At 42.2% G+C, this 18,830-nt stretch overlaps 2 protein-coding genes across 3 annotated transcripts; both read left to right on the top strand.

The window, feature by feature from the left end:
* The first annotated feature begins 120 nt into the window (after positions 1 to 120).
* On the top strand, positions 121 to 12,385 carry slc7a2 (solute carrier family 7 member 2). 2 transcript variants are annotated; one of them, XM_056383498.1, is made up of 12 exons: positions 121 to 438; positions 1,960 to 2,340; positions 2,425 to 2,580; positions 3,429 to 3,594; positions 3,753 to 3,889; positions 3,978 to 4,200; positions 5,786 to 5,922; positions 8,624 to 8,726; positions 9,310 to 9,521; positions 9,620 to 9,786; positions 9,871 to 9,979; positions 10,446 to 12,385. In XM_056383498.1, exons 1-12 carry the CDS (start codon positions 153 to 155, stop codon positions 10,634 to 10,636), a joined length of 2,268 nt encoding a protein of 755 aa, XP_056239473.1. In that variant the 5' UTR covers positions 121 to 152; the 3' UTR covers positions 10,637 to 12,385. The 2 variants fall into 2 exon arrangements, with proteins under 2 accessions (XP_056239473.1, XP_056239472.1); XM_056383497.1 differs by lacking the exon at positions 5,786 to 5,922 and adding an exon at positions 5,351 to 5,490.
* A 1,021-nt stretch (positions 12,386 to 13,406) lies between these two features.
* Positions 13,407 to 17,782, top strand: pdgfrl (platelet-derived growth factor receptor-like). Its single transcript, XM_056382065.1, has 6 exons — positions 13,407 to 13,644; positions 14,434 to 14,707; positions 14,792 to 14,943; positions 16,119 to 16,412; positions 17,043 to 17,179; positions 17,419 to 17,782. The coding sequence occupies exons 1-6, from the start codon at positions 13,590 to 13,592 to the stop codon at positions 17,605 to 17,607; spliced, it is 1,101 nt and encodes a 366-aa protein (XP_056238040.1). The 5' UTR covers positions 13,407 to 13,589; the 3' UTR covers positions 17,608 to 17,782.
* The last annotated feature ends 1,048 nt before the right edge of the window (positions 17,783 to 18,830 follow it).

The raw sequence follows: 18,830 nt of genomic DNA, 5'->3' as shown, positions 1-18,830 counted from the left end.
CCTCCAAACCTCAAGCATGGAGGTGACATACCCCCCACCCAATTTCCCTGGGGTCCCCTCCTCCCCTCTTGGCTCCCTCCTCAGGGGATGTCACTCCCCTGGCTGAGGCGGGACTGGAGTCTGAGTCTAGGGGCAAGGCGAGGGCAGATCCTATGAAGAAACACTGGGGACAGAGAGGGGAGGAGTTAAAATACTGCTCTGCACACTGTACATGCCAGCATAGTCAATTAGTGTTGAGCGGACTGGTGAACCAGAGTTTCAAGGCTGCAGTTCATGGGGTCAGTAGATGTGATTTGACGTTTACCTGTGCTTCATGTGCAACTGACCTGCTGAGCGCGCTCCCTGCAGAAGTAGGCTGGAAGGAAAGTACTTTTGACAGCCTTCTTGTTTCAGTGTCTGAACTTCTGGACCAGTCAATCCACACAGTCATTCTAACAGGTAGGTGTATGGAATGTCTCTAATTAAATAGAAAAAATCCAGTGTAATGTGTAGGTTTGCTACGGTGGTAAGTTTAGAATAACTAATGTAGAAATCAGAAGTCAGATATTTACAGTAGCTTTTGTTTGCGTTGTTTGTGAACCTTACAGAGAAATTCAGCATGTTCAGTGTAAGATATGTGCTTCATGTTAGTGTCACTGTACAATGTGAAATACACGTGACAAGTCTTGAATGATCATGCATATTCACAGTTTACCTGACAGCAAATATTACTGAAATTTGTATTGTCATTTTTTCCAAAACTGGACTTTCACATGTCAAAATCTGATGTGGCTCTGTGATTTCCAGTTTTCATTCACTATATTCTGTGAGACGCTGTTATACAGCCCACATTGTAATGTTAATGAGCTGTCACACCCAAAACTCATTTCTCTTGGTCTACAAATTCACACTGAAATGGAGATCAGTGCATTTTGGGACGGTCGTCAGTGTAAATTTACGGTCAAGATAATCAACGTCTAGGTTCAAAGAAGGAGCCGTAACTTCAAAAGCAAGCCAGAAACTATTCATTGCAGAGCAGGCATGTTTTCTTCCTTTATCATTTTCATGCAAATATTTTAGGCAGCATCCCCACCAATCCAGTAAATGAAAAGAGACATTTTTAGACACAACACAATGAAAACAAAGAAGACTTTGCAGTTTTTCTTTTTAATTTCCTTTTTTTTTTTTATGTCATTAGGTACGAGTGCTACTGGAATGTCTTTATTGTGCCATATTGGAGCATTCATGGTCCGCTTATGAATGCAGCCCTTTGAGTACTTAGATCTGCACCATGACCCCAGACAATAGTCTTTAATGGGATACTTACTGTATGAACTTTACCACGCTATAGCCCTTGGCAGCATTCCTAAATGCACGTCATAGTTTGTAGGGTTAACATCCCTCTCTACAGTCCTAACCCCACCTTTGTTTCCCTCTTCACGTTATGCAACTGACTTTTCAACATTTTTCAACAAACTCCAGGAGCTGCGAAGCAGGTGGAGCTTAAATAAACAGTGCTCGCAGGCCTTTGATTTCACAATTTATGCACCTGCTATTGAATGTTAAAAAAAGTGCAAATACAGATGCTAAGATAAAGAATAGTGGTGATGGGATGGGTGATGAGAGCTACCGGCTGATTTCTTTTACTCTTTCTTCCACCATGATTGTGAGAGATTTTTCAAAATGTATTTCACAATATTTCTTCTTTATGTGCATCTCTGCAACTTGGAGGCCTTCACACTTGCATGCACACACTCCAGTGCAACTATACATATTGATTCATCCAACCAAATTACCCCCTCATTCCCCAAGCTCAGCCGTTCAGCCATGCTCTACATGCTCTGATGTGGACAGTGACAAGAAACAGCATGTTTCAGGACAGGACCTTCTACAGAAGACTCAAATACTAAGTTTTATGAAACTTGTTTCATAAGCTGCACAGGTATTTTCAGCTTTTTCTTCTCTCTCTCCCTCTGTCAGACGGTGTCAACATGCTGGAGCAGGTTCTGTCATTTGGCCGCTCCCTGGTGCGCAGAAAAGTGGTCGACCTGAGCAGCCTGGAGGACTCTAAGCTGTGCCGATGCCTGGGAACCGTCGACCTCATTGCGCTGGGAGTGGGCAGCACTTTGGGCGCTGGCGTCTATGTGCTGGCCGGTGAGGTGGCCAAGGGAGACTCCGGCCCTAGCATCGTCATCTCTTTTCTAATTGCTGCCCTGGCCTCCGTCATGGCCGGTCTGTGTTACGCTGAGTTTGGGGCCCGCGTCCCTAAAACAGGCTCTGCTTACCTGTACAGTTATGTGACTGTAGGAGAGATCTGGGCCTTCATCACTGGCTGGAATCTAATTCTGTCCTATGTGATTGGTGAGTTACTGAAAATCTCGGATTTAGATGTTATTTGAAGAAGATCCTGTGTCTTCATTGTGGCTGCTCTTTGTTTTCTCACAGGTACCTCCTCAGTTGCCAGAGCTTGGAGTGGCACATTTGATGAAATGATAGGAGGACACATAGAGATATTCTGTAAAACCTACTTCAGCATGAACTCTCCTGGTCTGGCTCAGTACCCTGACTTCTTCGCTGTCTGCCTGATACTGCTGCTCTCTGGTAAGGCAGCAAATAAAGAATCATAACATTCAGGTCAATATGAGGCTGCAGAGAAAAAAATTGGGAATTAGGTTTGGTACATTTTGTTTTAAACGGACGATTTTCATGAGCCACAGCTGGCATAACCCAATAAAGAGATGGCAGGACCTTGTGGTTAAGTAAGTGGTTAACGAGGCAGGGCACATGCACGCTGGAGGGTTTTGTGAGTCCACTGGGAGCCCACATTCACCCCCGTCCTTTGCAAAAATACCCTGATCATTTTGTCTTCCGCAGCACCCTCTTTCCCACAGTCACAGCTCATACAACTGCAGTTTCTTTACAACCTGAGGCCACTGAGAAGCTCCACTGTCACAGCTGATGGTTTAGTATCATCAGTAGCTGTTGATGACTGAGACATTGTGAGGACATTGTGGGTTACATTCCACATTTATGACCCTGAGGCTAAAACTGAAGACTTCATCATGCGTTGTATCTATCATCCTGCCAATGCTGTGATTGCATTAGGTCAGTGTGACCCAGGAAGAATCCACTGGTGTTTGGATGACAGATGTAGAACTTATGTAATAACTTTTCATCAGAAAAAAGTTCCAGTATTTATGAAAACTCAAAGACAAATAAAGGTTTGTAAGTGTATCCTTAATTTGATTTGGTCTGAAACACCCCAAATAACTTTCAGGGACATTTATACGTTTAAGAATAACTTAAATCAACCTTTAGTGTAATCAGCAGGTCAAAAATTTAATTCTTTGTTTTATGATCAAATATAGATGCTATCATGCTAACACACAAAACTAACAATTTATGTGGTAAACATTATGCTTAGCATCATCATCTTTGCTCTTGTTCAGGGCTCCTGTCGTTTGGCGTGAAGGAGTCAGCGTGGGTCAATAAGGTCTTCACTTCAATCAATGTGCTCGTGCTCTTGTTCGTCATCATCTCCGGCTTTGTTAAAGGAGACACATACAACTGGAAGATAACTGAAGAATCCCTCATTAATGTCACCATAGTTAGAAGGTAATGTATTCATCTGCTAACAATAACAACACAAACCATCACAGGTACAGTGATACAGGTCAACTCTTTGTTATGCTTCCCTAAATAAGGCAGTGGGCAGGTTGTACCTACATTTTAATTCCAAATGTTGTTATAAAATGACAGTTTACATGTTTCAGGAATTTGTCAGTCACGGCTAATGTGAGCAGTGATTATGGAGTCGGAGGATTTATGCCCTACGGCTTCAGTGGGACCTTAGCTGGAGCTGCCACCTGCTTCTATGCTTTTGTTGGATTTGACTGCATTGCGACAACAGGTGAGCCTCTGATTGATTGTGATTTAGTTTGACTTAAATTTGCCATAAACTGAATGTAAACATATTTGTGTGTGTCTGTGTGTGACAGGTGAGGAAGTGAAGAACCCCCAGAGAGCCATTCCCATCGGCATCGTGGTGTCACTGACCGTGTGCTTCCTGGCGTACTTCGGTGTGTCAGCTGCGCTCACCCTGATGATGCCCTACTATCTGCTGGATGAGAAGAGCCCACTGCCCATGGCTTTTGAATATGTGGGGTGGGGCCCCGCCAAATATGTGGTCGCTGTGGGTTCCCTCTGTGCCCTCTCCACCAGGTAACCAACTGTTTTAACAAGAGATGATTTTGTAGAATAACTCAAGCACAAAACATCAGTATTCATAGCAGATGAAGTTTGACTGTATTTGAGTCAACAGAGTTTATGACTTTAATTTCAGATTGATGTTCATGTTATAAACGGGTGATAATGGTGACTGAGATCTGGTCAAAACTGTGACCATAAATCTCTGTAAGTGTCTTGTTATTGGATTGATTCTTGTTGCTTAATGGGATGTGTTGTTGCAGCGCTTTTCTGTTTTGAGATATCCGCGTGTCCATATACTATTTATAATGAAGTATCATAAATAAGGTGGTCAAGTGTGTCTCAAAATGATATATTGGTGTGACTTAATTCTGTCTTTCTTTCCTGAGGGTTTCAGTTCCCCATCTGTTCGGTGCATGTCAGTCTCCAACTCATCCCATGATCTGATCTCATGTGCATATTATCAAATTTGACCCAAATTAATTAAATCGAATCAGCTAAATCTTGGATAAGTCATAGCTGCAAGTTTATGCTGTTTAGGACAGGCTGCCCTCTGACTGGCAGTTTTGCAAACAATTCTACAAAACAGCGCGTTATCATAATCGTTGTCAAAGCTGCTTTAGCGTATTTTTTCTTTGTATTAATGTTTTGAACTGAATGTGGGAAATCTAATGATTCAAGGGCTCATGAGTCTCTTTAAAACCAACAGAAACATTACTTTCAAACATGAAAAATTGACAAACATCGGTCACCTGTAATTGTGCTCTGAGAGCACCTCCATTAATTAAAGTTGATGTAAATGAATAGAAGATAAACATGATTAGTTTATATTAGATTAGATTAGATTAACTTTATTAATCCCACAACTGGGAAATTCATTTACCACAGCAGAAAAATAAACATCTATAGAATAAACATCTATGGAAATATACATCAAAAATAAACCAAATATACACTAATAAATACAATATACACAATACACACGATATGTACATGAAAAAGATGGCACTATGGGACCATTACCAACAGGAAAGAAAGGCACTCATTGATTTTAATCTTGCTCTGAAGCTTTGAAGATGTGACTGTAGGTGTGTGATTGTGTGTGTCTGTGTTTTGGGCTCTTGATTAACGTGTTGGTCTTGCATGTCTCTGCTGTCTCATGCAGTCTGCTGGGCTCCATTTTCCCTATGCCTCGTGTAATCTATGCTATGGCAGAGGATGGGGTGCTTTTCAAAGCCTTAGCCCGAATCAATCCAAAGACGAAGACCCCACTTATTGCCACTATGAGCTCCGGTGTAGTAGCAGGTGAGAGCCGGGGAGCGTCCAAGTGAGATCACTCCTGCTAATCTTTCTCCACCAATCAACTGTGAAAGACGCAGTAAGAGGATACAGATGAATCTGTTGGTTCTTCTGCCTCCTAAAAGTCATGAACTGCAGTCATCCTGAAATTGATCCGCTCTGTTAAACTTTCTTCTTTAAATTGTCCATTTTTGTGGGATGTTTTCCATCCAAACACGTGTTGTTCTTTCACAGTTGTACAGGTGTCATGTTTTCTTTCCCAGAATGCCCTCAACTTAACCATGAACCCTCTTCTCCCTAGCCTGTTGGGCTCCATGTTCCCTCTACCGCGCATTCTCTTTGCCATGGCACGAGATGGTATTCTGTTCAAATTTATGTCCAAAGTGAGTAAGCGCCAGTCGCCTGTGGCTGCCACCATGGCGGCAGGTACCACTGCGGGTAAGCTCTCGAGACGAGGACTCGCCTCTCATGGGGTTGAATCGTGGCCTTGTTTGGGGTTTTGAATTGATATCGTTGTTTGTTGGTGGTGACTGCATGTTAAACTTGGTGATGGTGTTTCTAAAAGCATGTCACAAAACCATTACACTCATTATTCATTTTTTTCTTATTTTAATAATTTTCTTGTGCTCACCACTTCAGTCCACAAGTCCATCTGACTTTGGTCACTTTTTTAAGTAATAACAATTTAAAAAAAGAAAAGAAAAAAAGAGAGTGAATGAATAGCCGTGTTAACATCATGGCGTTAGGAATGCAAAATCAGTTGGTCAGTTGGTCCACCACTTTGGTTCAGACTAGGTCTTGCTGCGATATCCTGGTATTGATGATAACCGTGATATTTAAAAAATGAACTATTGATATGATGTTAATATATGATAATATCATGATAGCAGATGTCAGGCCTTGTGGGTCTTTTGCTTGTCAGTTCATCTGGTTGCCTTTTCACTGTCCATTAAAGGGGCTGTTTGTAACCTTTCTTTGCTGCCGAACGTGGTTTCTGTAGTGGTGATTGTGAGCTTCAGCCATAGTTGCATTTACAAGACAAGAGGTTATAATACGTCCTCTAAGCAGCGCTATGTCTGAGACGAAACAGGCAGGGGCTAGCTGGTTAGCGTGCTAACTTCAGTAGAAATAATGATGTGATAGAGACAAGAGTTAACATTGCCGTTACTTTGCTAACGTTGGCTGCGTAGCAATAGCAAAACCTTTAAGTGTAATTGTTTCTTTTGTAATTTTTTGTACAGTTATGGATATAGACTCTCTCTCCACCTACCCACACTCGTATTTGAGCCTTAGCCAAAAAAGAGACAAAACTAATTTCAAGATGAATTAGACTGATTGCATTTTTTCTACAGTTATCACAATATTATCGTGATAATATCGTTACCATGAATTCTTTTGACCTTTTATAATTATTTCATGAAAATCTGATATCGTGACAACCTTAGTTCAGACTGAAATATTGCAACAACTATTAGATGGATTGCAATGAAATTTGGGGCAGACATTCAGGCCCCACCTCATGATGAATTGTAATAATTTAGCTGATCCCATGACCTTTCATCAGGTCAGAATTTTTAATATTACAATGTTACCTATCACACTAAACTAAGATGATGAACATGGTAAACTGTATACCTGCTAAATATCACCATGTTAACATTGTCATTGTGCGCATTTGTCTGAAACATGCTGATGTTAGCATGGATCTGAAAGCACAGCTCCACAGAGCCGCTGACAAGACTGTAGTTACTGATCTAATGGTACGAATTACAGAGTAGTCTACAGTTATGCTTATAAGACACAATCAGGCCAAATTCATTTTTTATTGTATGAAAATTACTAAGACAGCTTTCATATATAGAGAGGTGACTGTTGAGATGTTATGTAGTGGGTGTGTTTATATTAAAAGTGTTCATGATGATGAAATTACAGGACATGTTTTGTCACAGCCTCACAGTAGTCTGCGGCTACTTTGTGTTATGACCCCGGCTCAAGTGGTCACGACAAAAAGGGAGACGCACCACAGTTATTCATAAAGAATATTTTATTAAACCAAATTAGGAAACCGAATTAAATGTTGTTCCAAGTATGAGGTGTGGAAATCAGTAAATCAGTGGTGTATGGTGTGCATGAGTGTTATAAAGTGCAAAACCAAACATAAGACTCAAACGAAGACATAACAGAGCCAAAAGCAGGATGCGCCTGTGGAGAGGAGCAGAGAGAGATTAATCAGCCACCAGGACTTATATACCCGGGAACACAGGTGTTCCTAATGACCTGATCAGCTACGAACAAGAGGATAGGTCAGGCCAACAGACAGCACACCCCCAAGAGGACCCCAGGGGTCGTCACATTTGGTACTTTCAGCCAAGTAGTTTTCAACACATTCATCTGACTTCCATGAAATTCAAACAATCTGGTCTTTGGAGGCTGTTGTGGTGCTCATACAGTGTTAAGAATGTCTACTTCTAAAGCTTTCCTGCTCAGTGGGATCCAGGTGCACAGTACATGGTAACATCCTGCTCACTGTACTCAGGTGTTGGGGTTAGAAGACCCGCAGGGTGAATGACCTGCTGTACTGGCTGGTAGCTGTGAACCCCGGGAGGGTTCACCATACCACACCACCATAGGCCATGTACTGAACACCTGGCAGCAGTGTTCAGGGGAGCTTTTCTCTGTTATTTTTGTTTTAATATAATGTTGTGAGGAGCAGCGGACATACCACTGCTCTGTGTTTGAACTGCCCTGCTGTGATCAGCTCCACACTGGAGTCTGGTGCTGAGATACAAGAGAGGCAAACCACAGTGTATCTCACATCAAACGACACATGGTATGGAGGTGATCACAGCTGTTGGAAACATTTAGCTCTTTTGTGCCTTTTTATTGTCCAAACACTTCTGCATGAAATTTAATTTGCATCTGTTCATGTTGATGTGCATTTGTTGGATGGTGCATCTGAAGAGAGCAGCTTTCCCCTTTATAATTGCAAGAGTATTATTGTCGCACTATATGTTGTACTGTATGTTTTTGTAAATGACTGTTTTTATGTATTTAGTCATCAGTAAGGCTCCTATTTCTTATAAATGTTCTTTTATAGGTGAACGTGTTTTTATTAATTTAATTTTTGTGCTTGCTGTAGCCATCATGGCTTTCCTGTTTGACCTCAAAGCCCTGGTTGACATGATGTCCATTGGGACGCTGCTGGCCTACTCGCTGGTTGCTGTGTGTGTACTGATTCTCAGGTGGGTACATTTATAGAAAATAACTAAAAATATCACTTGATGAAAACCTATTTGTGCAGAATTGTGAAATAGCTTCCCTTACAGCTTTTCTATGAGCCCACAGGTATGATTAGCCTGTTTGTGAAACGTACTCTACACCTCATGTTCTGGCATCACACTGGTGATGTAAGAGCTGTGAATGCTCCCATTGTGTGGACGTGAAGTGGCTGCTTGAGTGAACCAAGGTGTTTACTTAAGTTTTCTACACTCGCTAAACTCTGTACTTTCTGTACACTTGTGTTGGTCGCACAGAGGTGATTCATCACCACAGCCGCAGCAGACACTGACACACTGTTCCCTCCCTGGTTTGAACCAGATTTAAAGGCCTCACTTGTTTTGTAAAGTAAAAAAACACCTTAGACTATTTCACAATATATATATTTATATATATATATATATATATAGATGGAGAGAGAGAGATTACACTATATATAAACCAGTAGTACTTTTAGACACTGAAAACACTGAAAGCAGCTTTTCAGGCTGTGAACTTTAGTAAAGCAGCAACTTATGACCTTTAACCTTTGCTGCATCTGTCCTCCAGGTACCAGCCAGACGGCGCTCTGGAGCGGCGTGCAGGTCCCAGTGAGAGGGATTACCTGTCCTCTGAAGAGGGTGAGTCAGACCTGACAGAGTCAGAGTCCCATCTCAACATGCTGAAGGGCGACAGCTCCACCCTGCAGACTGTCCTGCACCCTCCTGTCCAACCCTCGGAGCATTCCTCCAGTGTGGTCAACATGTCCATCAGTGTGCTAGGTAGGCAGGACAGGTCAACAGCTGTTTATTGGTGCTCTGTCTGACTGCAGCCTGATTAACATGTGATTATCTGTTAAAATATGTATCGTTAAACACAGTGCTGGTAGTGTGTGTGGTCAGCTATCTCACCACGTACCACATCTACTCCGTCCTTGGTATGGAAGTGTGGATCCTGGCATTGCTGTCTGTGTGTCTCCTCATCTTCAGCGGCTGCGTCGCCATGGTCTGCAGGCAGCCGCAGACCAGCAAGAAGGTCTCCTTCATGGTGCGTAGAAGCTCAATACGTCTGCTGTTCTCACATTGTCCTGCATTATGGAATGAGGCTGATCTGACATGTGTTTTATCATAGGTCCCTCTTCTGCCGTTTCTGCCCATTCTGAGCATATTTGTCAATATTTACCTCATGGTTCAGCTGAGTGGAGACACCTGGATACGTTTCTCTTTGTGGATGGCTGTGGGTAGGTTCCTTTTAATGTACGTCCCAAAATTTTTGAACGGCAATTGCAGCCATAGTGCAACATTTTGTGACCTACACTTATTTTACTGGGAAACAGCTCCATGGGGGCAGGACCAGGGAATTCCTGTAGTTTTGTTGTGGTTTCCTATCACTTTTACATTTACATTTTTGTACAGACCAAACAAACCAGACATAACATGTTAATTATTCAGCTTTAGAAGTGCTGGCTGATAAAATTTGTTTGGACAGAGCCAGACTAGCTGCTTCGCCCTGCTTGCAGTCATTATGCTGAGCTAAGATAACCATCTCCTGGCTCCAGCTTCATATTTAATGGACAGAAGTGAGCGTGGTATCAATCTGCTTATCTAACTCTTGGCAAGAAAGCAAATCAGTTCCCAGAATGTCCAACTATTCCTTTAATGTCCTGTTTTTTGGTACCTCATATCTTTTCCAATGGCCCTTCTCAGGCTTCCTGATCTACTTTGGCTACGGCATGTGGCATAGTGTGGAGCGCCAGCGCCAACGTCAGGGTCCAGTAACCAGCAGTAACACCACCCAGGAACACAGCAAGAGCAGCAGGGAGAAGCAGGTTGGCACAGGTGCAGTAGGAAAAGACCAAGAGCGTTTCATCTTCCCAGAGAAGACCAGCCAGTGTTAAAGTTTACCAGCTCATTCACAGACTCTGTGAGGCAACAGATGCATGAAAGCACACAGCAGCTCTGCCTTGATGCACCTGTATTACTGCTTCACCGTGCGTGCTTCAGCCACGAGCACATTCAGTCTGCGAAGGCAGCGTCAGTATTCTGTATCGGCGACCACGTGACGTGGAGCCGCTCTATCACTGTGATGGGACCGCATCCTGTAGGTCACATTGTACTTCATGGACAGCATGGAGGCAGACTTGAATGGACAGGTAACACTGGAGAGTGATGTTCATTTCCTTTAACACTGAAGCAGTCATCTCAAGACTGCAGCAAAGCTTTTCTCTTTCATTATGGACTTGACTTTTTAGTGCATGACACACACGTTGTCTTTTCTGTAAGTTTTTACATTTTTAGCAGATTTTTACAGTTGGATTTTTAGTCTTTGAAAACTGTGCTATCGTTTAATGGTCCAGATATTATTAGATTTTGATACATCAGTTGTGTGTTAGTATTGTAAGTGATGTTAGTTTGTGGTAAAAGCACTTGTTGTTATCTTACGTGAGTGTCTGAAGCGGAAAAAGGACCAATATAAGGTTAAAGATGTGTTGTCGAAACATATTTTAGAACTTTTATGTGCATAATGCATTATTGTGATAATTGTGATGCTGTATAAGAAGATCATAAAGACACTGCCACATTTAGACCAATGTACAAAATGTCAAATAGTTTTGCAGGCACTTAACATGTTGTGACTCGACTGTTTTTATGTCAGCGACCTGAAAGTCGACCAGATGCTGGTGGGAGGCTTCAGGCTTCTGTGGGTATTATGTAACAAGTCATATCTTTCTTTACTGTAGTTATTGAGATCTCCATAGCTGTTGTGGTGGTTTTACTCAGCACAGGTTTACTTTTCTATTTTTACTTGGGTGTGTTATGTGTATGAACTGTTACAGTCTGAATAAGAAAACTGTTATTGAGACAAAGCTCTCCTGAAAAAGTATTTGTAGTTTCTTTTTTTTCGCTGTCAGATTATAACACTGTGTTTTCATTTTGATACATCTGCAGACTTGCTGTTGATATAACCGTCATGAAATTATTCTGTCATAACTAGAGTACTTTGCCACCTAACAAGAAGCACAATTAATTACGAGTTAAAGTATTATATAGGAAGATGTTTGTTTTGCCACATAAGTAGATGAAATGGGCTTTTTTCCAAGTTTCTTCTTTGTGTTCAGTGTCTTACTTCAGTGACTGGGGTCTTGCTTCATAACCAGTCTGAAGAGACTTTTTGTTCTGAACTGCATGAAGACTCAGAGCTAGCACTCTTTCTCCAGGCCTTTTAGGGGCCATCTGCGTTTTTCTAGTACTATGAGCTGTAAGGCTCAGTGAGCTCTAGTTTCTAGTAGAAACGTGTTCGCTGTCTGATCTCTGATCTGTTTTACACCATCCGACGTGGAGAGATCCTTCACTTTTCCAGAGGTCAGATGCTGCGGCTGTAGGATATGTTGGTAACTGGTCGATCAGGCTGATTGATGTGTGCAGGTCACTGGATTAAATAAATAAAAATAAAAATAAATAAATAAAAATTCAGAAGCTGGTCTCAGCAGGAGTGAGGTGGGTATTCTCCCACACTGAACCTCTACATTACCCGTGTAGAGTCTTCCAGTGAAGTTACAGGATGACGTGCATAGATGTGACCATGATGAAGTTTCACTTGTTACCAGCTGCACAGACAAATACAATAAATGTATTTTCCAAAAAGACAGTGTTTAATGTTTACCTTTTTCTTTCATCACCGCCTTAAAGAGGTTAAGTTTTCTGTCCTAAAAGAATATTTCAAAAAAGATGGAGCAGATTTTAGTGAATGCTGGTGGAGAGATTGACTATAAACCATGGAAGAACTGAGAAGTTTTACTATGTTTTAGGTAACACCACCTTGTGGCCAATTAGAAATAACCTTATGATCTGTTTTCTTTTGTTTTTCTGTTTGGTTCATCACGTACTCATCCATATCTACAACTACAAAGCCTGACAAAATAGCAAATTGTGAATATTTCATACCTTTTTTCTACAATTGGTAGCAGATTCCAGTGGATATTTCCTGTCCTCCTTTAGGTTCCTGCAAAAAGAGATGCCATTCCTTTTAATAGGTGGGATTACAGCATCATGACACATTTACAGAGCTCTGATTCAGTGGTCATGAGTATGACCTTCCTTTACAGTTTGCATACATAAATTCATACTGAGATCAAACATTCCTGGACAAAATACGAATTAAAAAATTATGGCTGCCATTAACAAGATGGCATGGTTTTCTATCACTAAATTATTATATTATTATTATTAGCTATTATTACACTAACACATTAGATAAAATGAAATGAAACATAATGCTGACATGATATGACTACAGCAGTATTCATCACCTTAAACCATTAAAGGATAAATTAAAGGGGTGAATTACAAATGTTCGAAAACTGCTGCGTCACTCTGTCCCTTAAAACTTTTACACGCTGCAACTCTGGCCACACCCCGTTTAGTGATGTCACAGCATGTTAAAAATGTTTAAAGTCAAAACACCTGCGGTCACTTCACTAACTAGGATGTGGACAGGTGTGCAACATGTGAGAGCATGAATTCTTTGAGTGCAGATGTGGTTTTCTGAGGTGGAGGATTTACCCTTAAAAAAGCAGGATGATCCACACTCAGATCCAGCAGAGGGCACCAGAGTGTGTGTTTCCACTCTTCATGTCTGAGGAGAGAGAGAAAACAGAGGGGATCCAAAGTTATTTTCCCTTTTCCTCTCAGTCTGTGAGGAGGATGGAGCTGGAAATCTAAACAGGGCAGCTGGAGCCTGCAGAGTTCCAGCGAAGCTCCGAGCCTGACCTTCTTTCCTACTGAGCCCGACACCAAACTTCCCTGATCTCTGTAGAGGAGTCACTCCTCTGACCACCCCATCAGCACACCATGAAGATCTGGGTTGTGCTCTGCCTGGCACTGCTCTGGCTGGAGCTACACAATGGTGAGTAAGTCTCCATATCTGTTGCGTAGATTTATGAGAGAAGCAGACACAACTGTTATTTTCATCACGAGAACTTGAGTGTAACCTGGAAGTAGTGGGAGGATTAGATAATCTAAGGTTGTATAAAGGGCAGCAGTCTTTGTGATGGCTGAAGAATGGGAGGTGCATTCACAAAGAAGCAAATCTTATTCTCAAATGTCAAAGACAAACACTTCATTTGTCAGGAAGACAAAATGCCACCAATCTGCCATATTTGAATTTTATACAATGCATGTGAATTGTAAATGTTTGCTGAAGGGTTGCATGCAGTTCTGTGAGTTTCTGCAAAGGTTTTCTGCACAACTCAAACCAGCTGGATCTGAGGCATGCAACAGACGTTTCTAATTAACTGGCCTTCACTGTTGACCTTTTTCTTAGAGTCCTCATTAATGCTGCACTGAGGAAGAAAACAACAAACCCTGAACGTCTCCACTGAACAATAATCTTTTTATCCTCTCTGCTTTTCTGTGTTCTGTGCCCACTGAGAAAAAGAGACAGAAAGAAAGAGGCTGGGTTCTGGACATTTTGTGCCAGTAACAAGGATTTCACACTTCCTGTTCAACTGTTGTCACAGCTGGGGAAACACAAAGAGCAGCTCACTGTTCACCACCAGGCTGACCCTGTGCTGTTTCAGTCAGGAATGAGACCTGCTGATGCAGAACAGTAACAGAAGATGTTCTGACTCAACTTTGTTATCCTTATTATTTCTTTGCCCCCCTCCCCCCTTCTCTTTTTTCTCTGTGTATCCAGGTGACTGCCAACAAGTCAAGCGAAGGAAAGACGTAGGAGAGAACCGCATCAGACCAGGGGGGAAACGGGTGAAGGTGCGACAACCCAAACCTAAGGATGCAGGGGGGAAAGGCCAGTCCCTGCTGACCCAGGTCTTAGACAAGGGCCGCTTCCTTCGCCTGGGCCAGACCACTAATCTGACTCCTGGGAAAAACATAGAGCTGCGCTGCAAAGGCAACAACATCGGATGGTCGTACCCAACCTACCTGGACACCTTCAACGACTCACGCCTCAGGTGCTGCAAGAGGACCTCAGCTGTTTGTCATGCTGTAAAGCTGATGCGGATGTGAAGGTCTTATATTTTGTTTCCTGCCTCCAGCATCAAGCAGAGCGACAAGTACAGTCAGCTGATCTTGACGTCACCCTCTGCCGCTGACACGGGGCCCTACAGCTGCTGGGTGGTATTGTGTGATGGGACAGAGTGTGAGAAGGACCATGATCGAGCCTACGTCTCATACATCTATTTCACAGGTGATCAAAAACAATACATGTACACATCACGCTTTCTTATTTTATCAGTAAGGGATACATTTTCAAAGCTGCACTACACGAGCAATGGGTCAGATGTGTAATGCAAAAGGTGTCACTCATGGTGACAAACCCACTGTGGAGCCTTTCAGCATCTTAAAGCTCATTGTGTTTACATGCACGGCCACGACTTCCAGCAACAAGAGGCATCTGTTTCCAGACAACACAACTAAACCCTCCGATAAACCCTCTGTACACAACCTGCGCAGCATCAAGCTGCAGACGGACACAGTTAGCGACTAGCTGGTGAACACAGGGACACATTAAGTAGCTAAGGAGCCAGATGTTTCTCTCTGGAGCTGGTGGAGCTGCTAAAAGCAGAGTGAATATTAGACTTACATGAATCAGATGGACACAGACATGACTCCAAATGAATGTCTGCTGGATGTGTAAATTGACAACTGTATGCTATCACTTTAGCTATATCAACTTTATATGGTGATAATATGTAAATGTTGTGTTTTACAACAAACATACAAACAAACAAAGAGTTATTAAATTAGGTTTAATGAGTGCTCATCAGTTTGAGTCTTTGCTTGGAATAAAAACATGGTTGACCAGTCCTGCAGTAGAGCTTCTGTATATATTTCTGTTTTAAGGCCCTGACGTGTCTCACTGAGAAGCTGTGCTATGTTTTACGATGAATTATTAATGATTTAATGTCTTGTAAAAAATACACAGCTTCTGTTGATTTTGGCAGATTTTTGTTTCACTTTTCCTCTTTTTAATATCACTCAATGCAAACTCTGTGCATCAACAGTAACTACTGTTTTAGAAATATAAGCATTTCAAGAGCAACATCAGTTCAAAATAGCGTCCAGTAAAAGACAACACTTAACACAGAGGATTTTCATCACTGATAGGCAGAAATAGGCCTGAGTATTTATTATAATTATTTTTCCTTTTTTTCATTTCATTTCAAAATATGCAAGCACAAACTATCAGCAGTTCCTATCTTAGAAATATCAGTGTATCAACCCTCAAAAAGTGAGTCAGTCCTGAGTTTCAGTTCAGAATTTCAAACTCTGATCAGCCTGGTGATTAGGTGACCTGTTTTCATCTCGGTGTATTGTGCCTTGAAATCCAGTAACTGTGTTGACATCTTTTTCTCCAACCAGACAAAGATAACCTCTTCGTCCCCTCTGCCATCCACTTTGAGATTGTGTACCTGCGCCCAGACAGTCCCGCTGTGGTGCCCTGCCGTGTGACCGACCCACAGGCCAAGGTGTCCCTGCACAGAGAAGTCCCCGCCGAGGAGATCACAGCCAACGACACCCTGGTGACCTATGACCCCACCAAGGGCTTTGTCTTGCAGAGCCCCAGTCCAGAGCACCAGGGAGTCTTCTACTGCAAGGCTGTGACCAAGGGCACCCCTCAGGTCTCCACTATGTACCAGCTGCTCTATGTGGAGGGTAGGGACACAACACCCACACAGCACATCAATGTGGTCGTAAATACAGTAACGCATTGTAATGCTGCTCCGACAATTTTCCAGTGCTTTTAAATGTCAAACTTTACCATTGAGCTTTGTAAGTCACCTTGATGACTCAAAGTGCCAAGAGCCAATGTGAGAGGCATTTTCACAAAGTCATGAATCAAGTTCTGCTTACTTTGCTTCGTCAGCTTCCAGGAAAAGCTTTTATTTCAGAGTTGTCAAAAGCCTCCTCACTCCTTGCTGCTGAGCCCGGTGTGTGTGGACACTTGCCAGCTGAAATGGAAACATACAGTCTGGATTTTACAGAAGGGGGTGGATTTAGTAAATGGAAATTGTGTGTGGTTTAGGTACAATTAAGCTGCCATGGCATGTTTGACTGGCAGATGGAGAGAGAGAGAGAGAGAGAGAGAGAGAGGAGGTTTTCTGTAACTGTCTAAATACCACAAATCATTCATCATTCATCTATAAATCATAGGTTTGTCGTCTTCACCAGCTGATCTCAGAATAGTGACTCCTAGCACATTGAGTGTGGATAGACAGACTACTCTACATAAAGGAGACATAATAAATAATAGATTCACTCTGTTTCCCTTCCTGGTGTTGACAGTTCCCAGCGGTCCACCGTTTGTGAGCCTAGAGGCGTCTCCAGACTCCGTGAGAGGAGGCGACAACGTTAATGTCACCTGCACCGTGCTGGGGGAGCCAGAAGTGGACGTGAGCTTCACTTGGTCTTATCCTGGTCAGGTGAGAGGAATAACAGGCTTCATTTTGAATAAAGATACCAACACCATCAACCAACTGTGAGCCGATGATTTGAGAGATATTACTTGTCAGCTCTGGTCAATGCTGCTAATGCAGGGAAAAAGCAGAAATCTCACACAGTGACTGAAAATATATTTAGTCATTCAACTATCACCTGCTGCATTTGAAAAAAAAAAAAAAATCAATACAATAACAGAAGCCATGTTTGTTTTATTGTGTAGGACCACCGTCCTGTTCACATCTTAACCTCCTGGCGGCTGGTGAACAGGGGTAAGGCCCACACCACAAGGGTCTCCCAAAGTGTCATGACTGTAGAGGACATGGAGACCATTGACTTTGGGAACTACGTCTGTAAAGCCAAAAACCAGCACGGTGAGACGATCGTGACAATCGACATCATCTCCAAATAGTCTCAGCAGCAGGCCCTGTGTTATGTTATGGATGATGTTGGAGTGTTTTGACATTTTTTAAGATATAACTGTAACAACCAGTGAGAGCACATGAAATCAACATGTATATACTTACAAACGGATGTATTTTTAGATTGAACATGGTAATAACAATAAAGATTTGCTATGTACTTCATTGAAGAGTGCATTTTGACATTTAAAACCATCAAGCTGTAGCTAAATTTCAGCTAAATTTCAAAGGAGTAGGGCAACACAAGAACAAGTAATTTTCACTGAAAGTAAGGTTCATCAAATCTAAATGGACCACCCCATGACACTCCCCCTGGCTCAAAGCCGTGAAAAGAGGATTAATCTTACAGCAGGGCAATGAGCCGAAACATGAATCGCAGCTATCTGAAGTCCAAAGAAGAGTGAGGAGTCATGACCTGCAGGGCTTTTCCTCCACAGTCACCAGACCTCCAATCTACTGAACATCTCTGGGATGATCTGATAAAAGCCCAAACTGTGGCATGGTTTTTGTGATACTCTGCAGGACTCTGGCTTAAACACAGATTCTCATTGTCTGCAAAAAGGTTGTGGGATCAATGCTAAACAGCAAGCAGTAAGCAAGGCAAGTGCTGTACTCACCAAATATTAATATTATATAGACACTCATTTCAATGTCGTACCTGGAGATTAAAGTTTTTGGTGGTAGAGTCATTATGAAAGAAGCAACACCAAGCCACACTGGCTCCTGGCACTCTGTTGAGCTGGACACCTGATCAAACATCACTGTCTAATCACAGCTTTGTTCTGTGCTACATTTAAATTAAATAATGATGCTGGAGAAGAGCTGCAGCCATCAGAGACTTGCTCTGGCTTTGCAGCATGTCATGAGGAGGAGAATCTGTTTTAAAGCTGAGCAGTGTGTCGGGCTGACGTCCTAATGCACTCCGTATGTGGAATGTGATCTGAAGGCCCAGAAATTATTTTGGTCCAATGCAACAATTGCTGCAGTTTCCAGTTTAGTTGCTGGTTGTTATGATTTTGAAATATACTTACGCTTAAGGACATGAATGTTTGTGCTTTACTAAAAACAACAGTCACAAAGCTTGACTGATGGTGAATATTAACTTCACTGATTCTATGGAGGTAAAACCTACTGAGTCCAAGTTTTTCAGTCCCAGGAAAAACTGAATTATAAACTGTAATATATCTCTTTAAGGAAACAGTAAGCAGAGTTT

The sequence above is a fragment of the Seriola aureovittata genome, chromosome 8 (assembly GCF_021018895.1).
Source record: "Seriola aureovittata isolate HTS-2021-v1 ecotype China chromosome 8, ASM2101889v1, whole genome shotgun sequence".
Classification (NCBI taxonomy): domain Eukaryota; kingdom Metazoa; phylum Chordata; class Actinopteri; order Carangiformes; family Carangidae; genus Seriola; species Seriola aureovittata.
Note: the sequence above shows the minus strand (reverse complement) of the source record. Positions and strands in the feature narration are given on the sequence as shown.

Bases quoted from the DNA above. Each gene is read 5' to 3' on its own strand.
- slc7a2 (XM_056383497.1), top strand. From the start codon at position 153: ATGAAGAAACACTGGGGACAGAGAGGGGAGGAGTTAAAATACTGCTCT. The intron at 3,890-3,977 runs GTGAGCCTCTGA...TGTGTGTGACAG, and splicing joins TGACTGCATTGCGACAACAG to GTGAGGAAGTGAAGAACCCC. The intron at 9,522-9,619 runs GTAGGCAGGACA...CGTTAAACACAG, and splicing joins CATGTCCATCAGTGTGCTAG to TGCTGGTAGTGTGTGTGGTC.
- pdgfrl (XM_056382065.1), top strand. From the start codon at position 13,590: ATGAAGATCTGGGTTGTGCTCTGCCTGGCACTGCTCTGGCTGGAGCTA. The intron at 14,708-14,791 runs GTGCTGCAAGAG...TCCTGCCTCCAG, and splicing joins TTCAACGACTCACGCCTCAG to CATCAAGCAGAGCGACAAGT. The intron at 14,944-16,118 runs GTGATCAAAAAC...TTCTCCAACCAG, and splicing joins CTCATACATCTATTTCACAG to ACAAAGATAACCTCTTCGTC.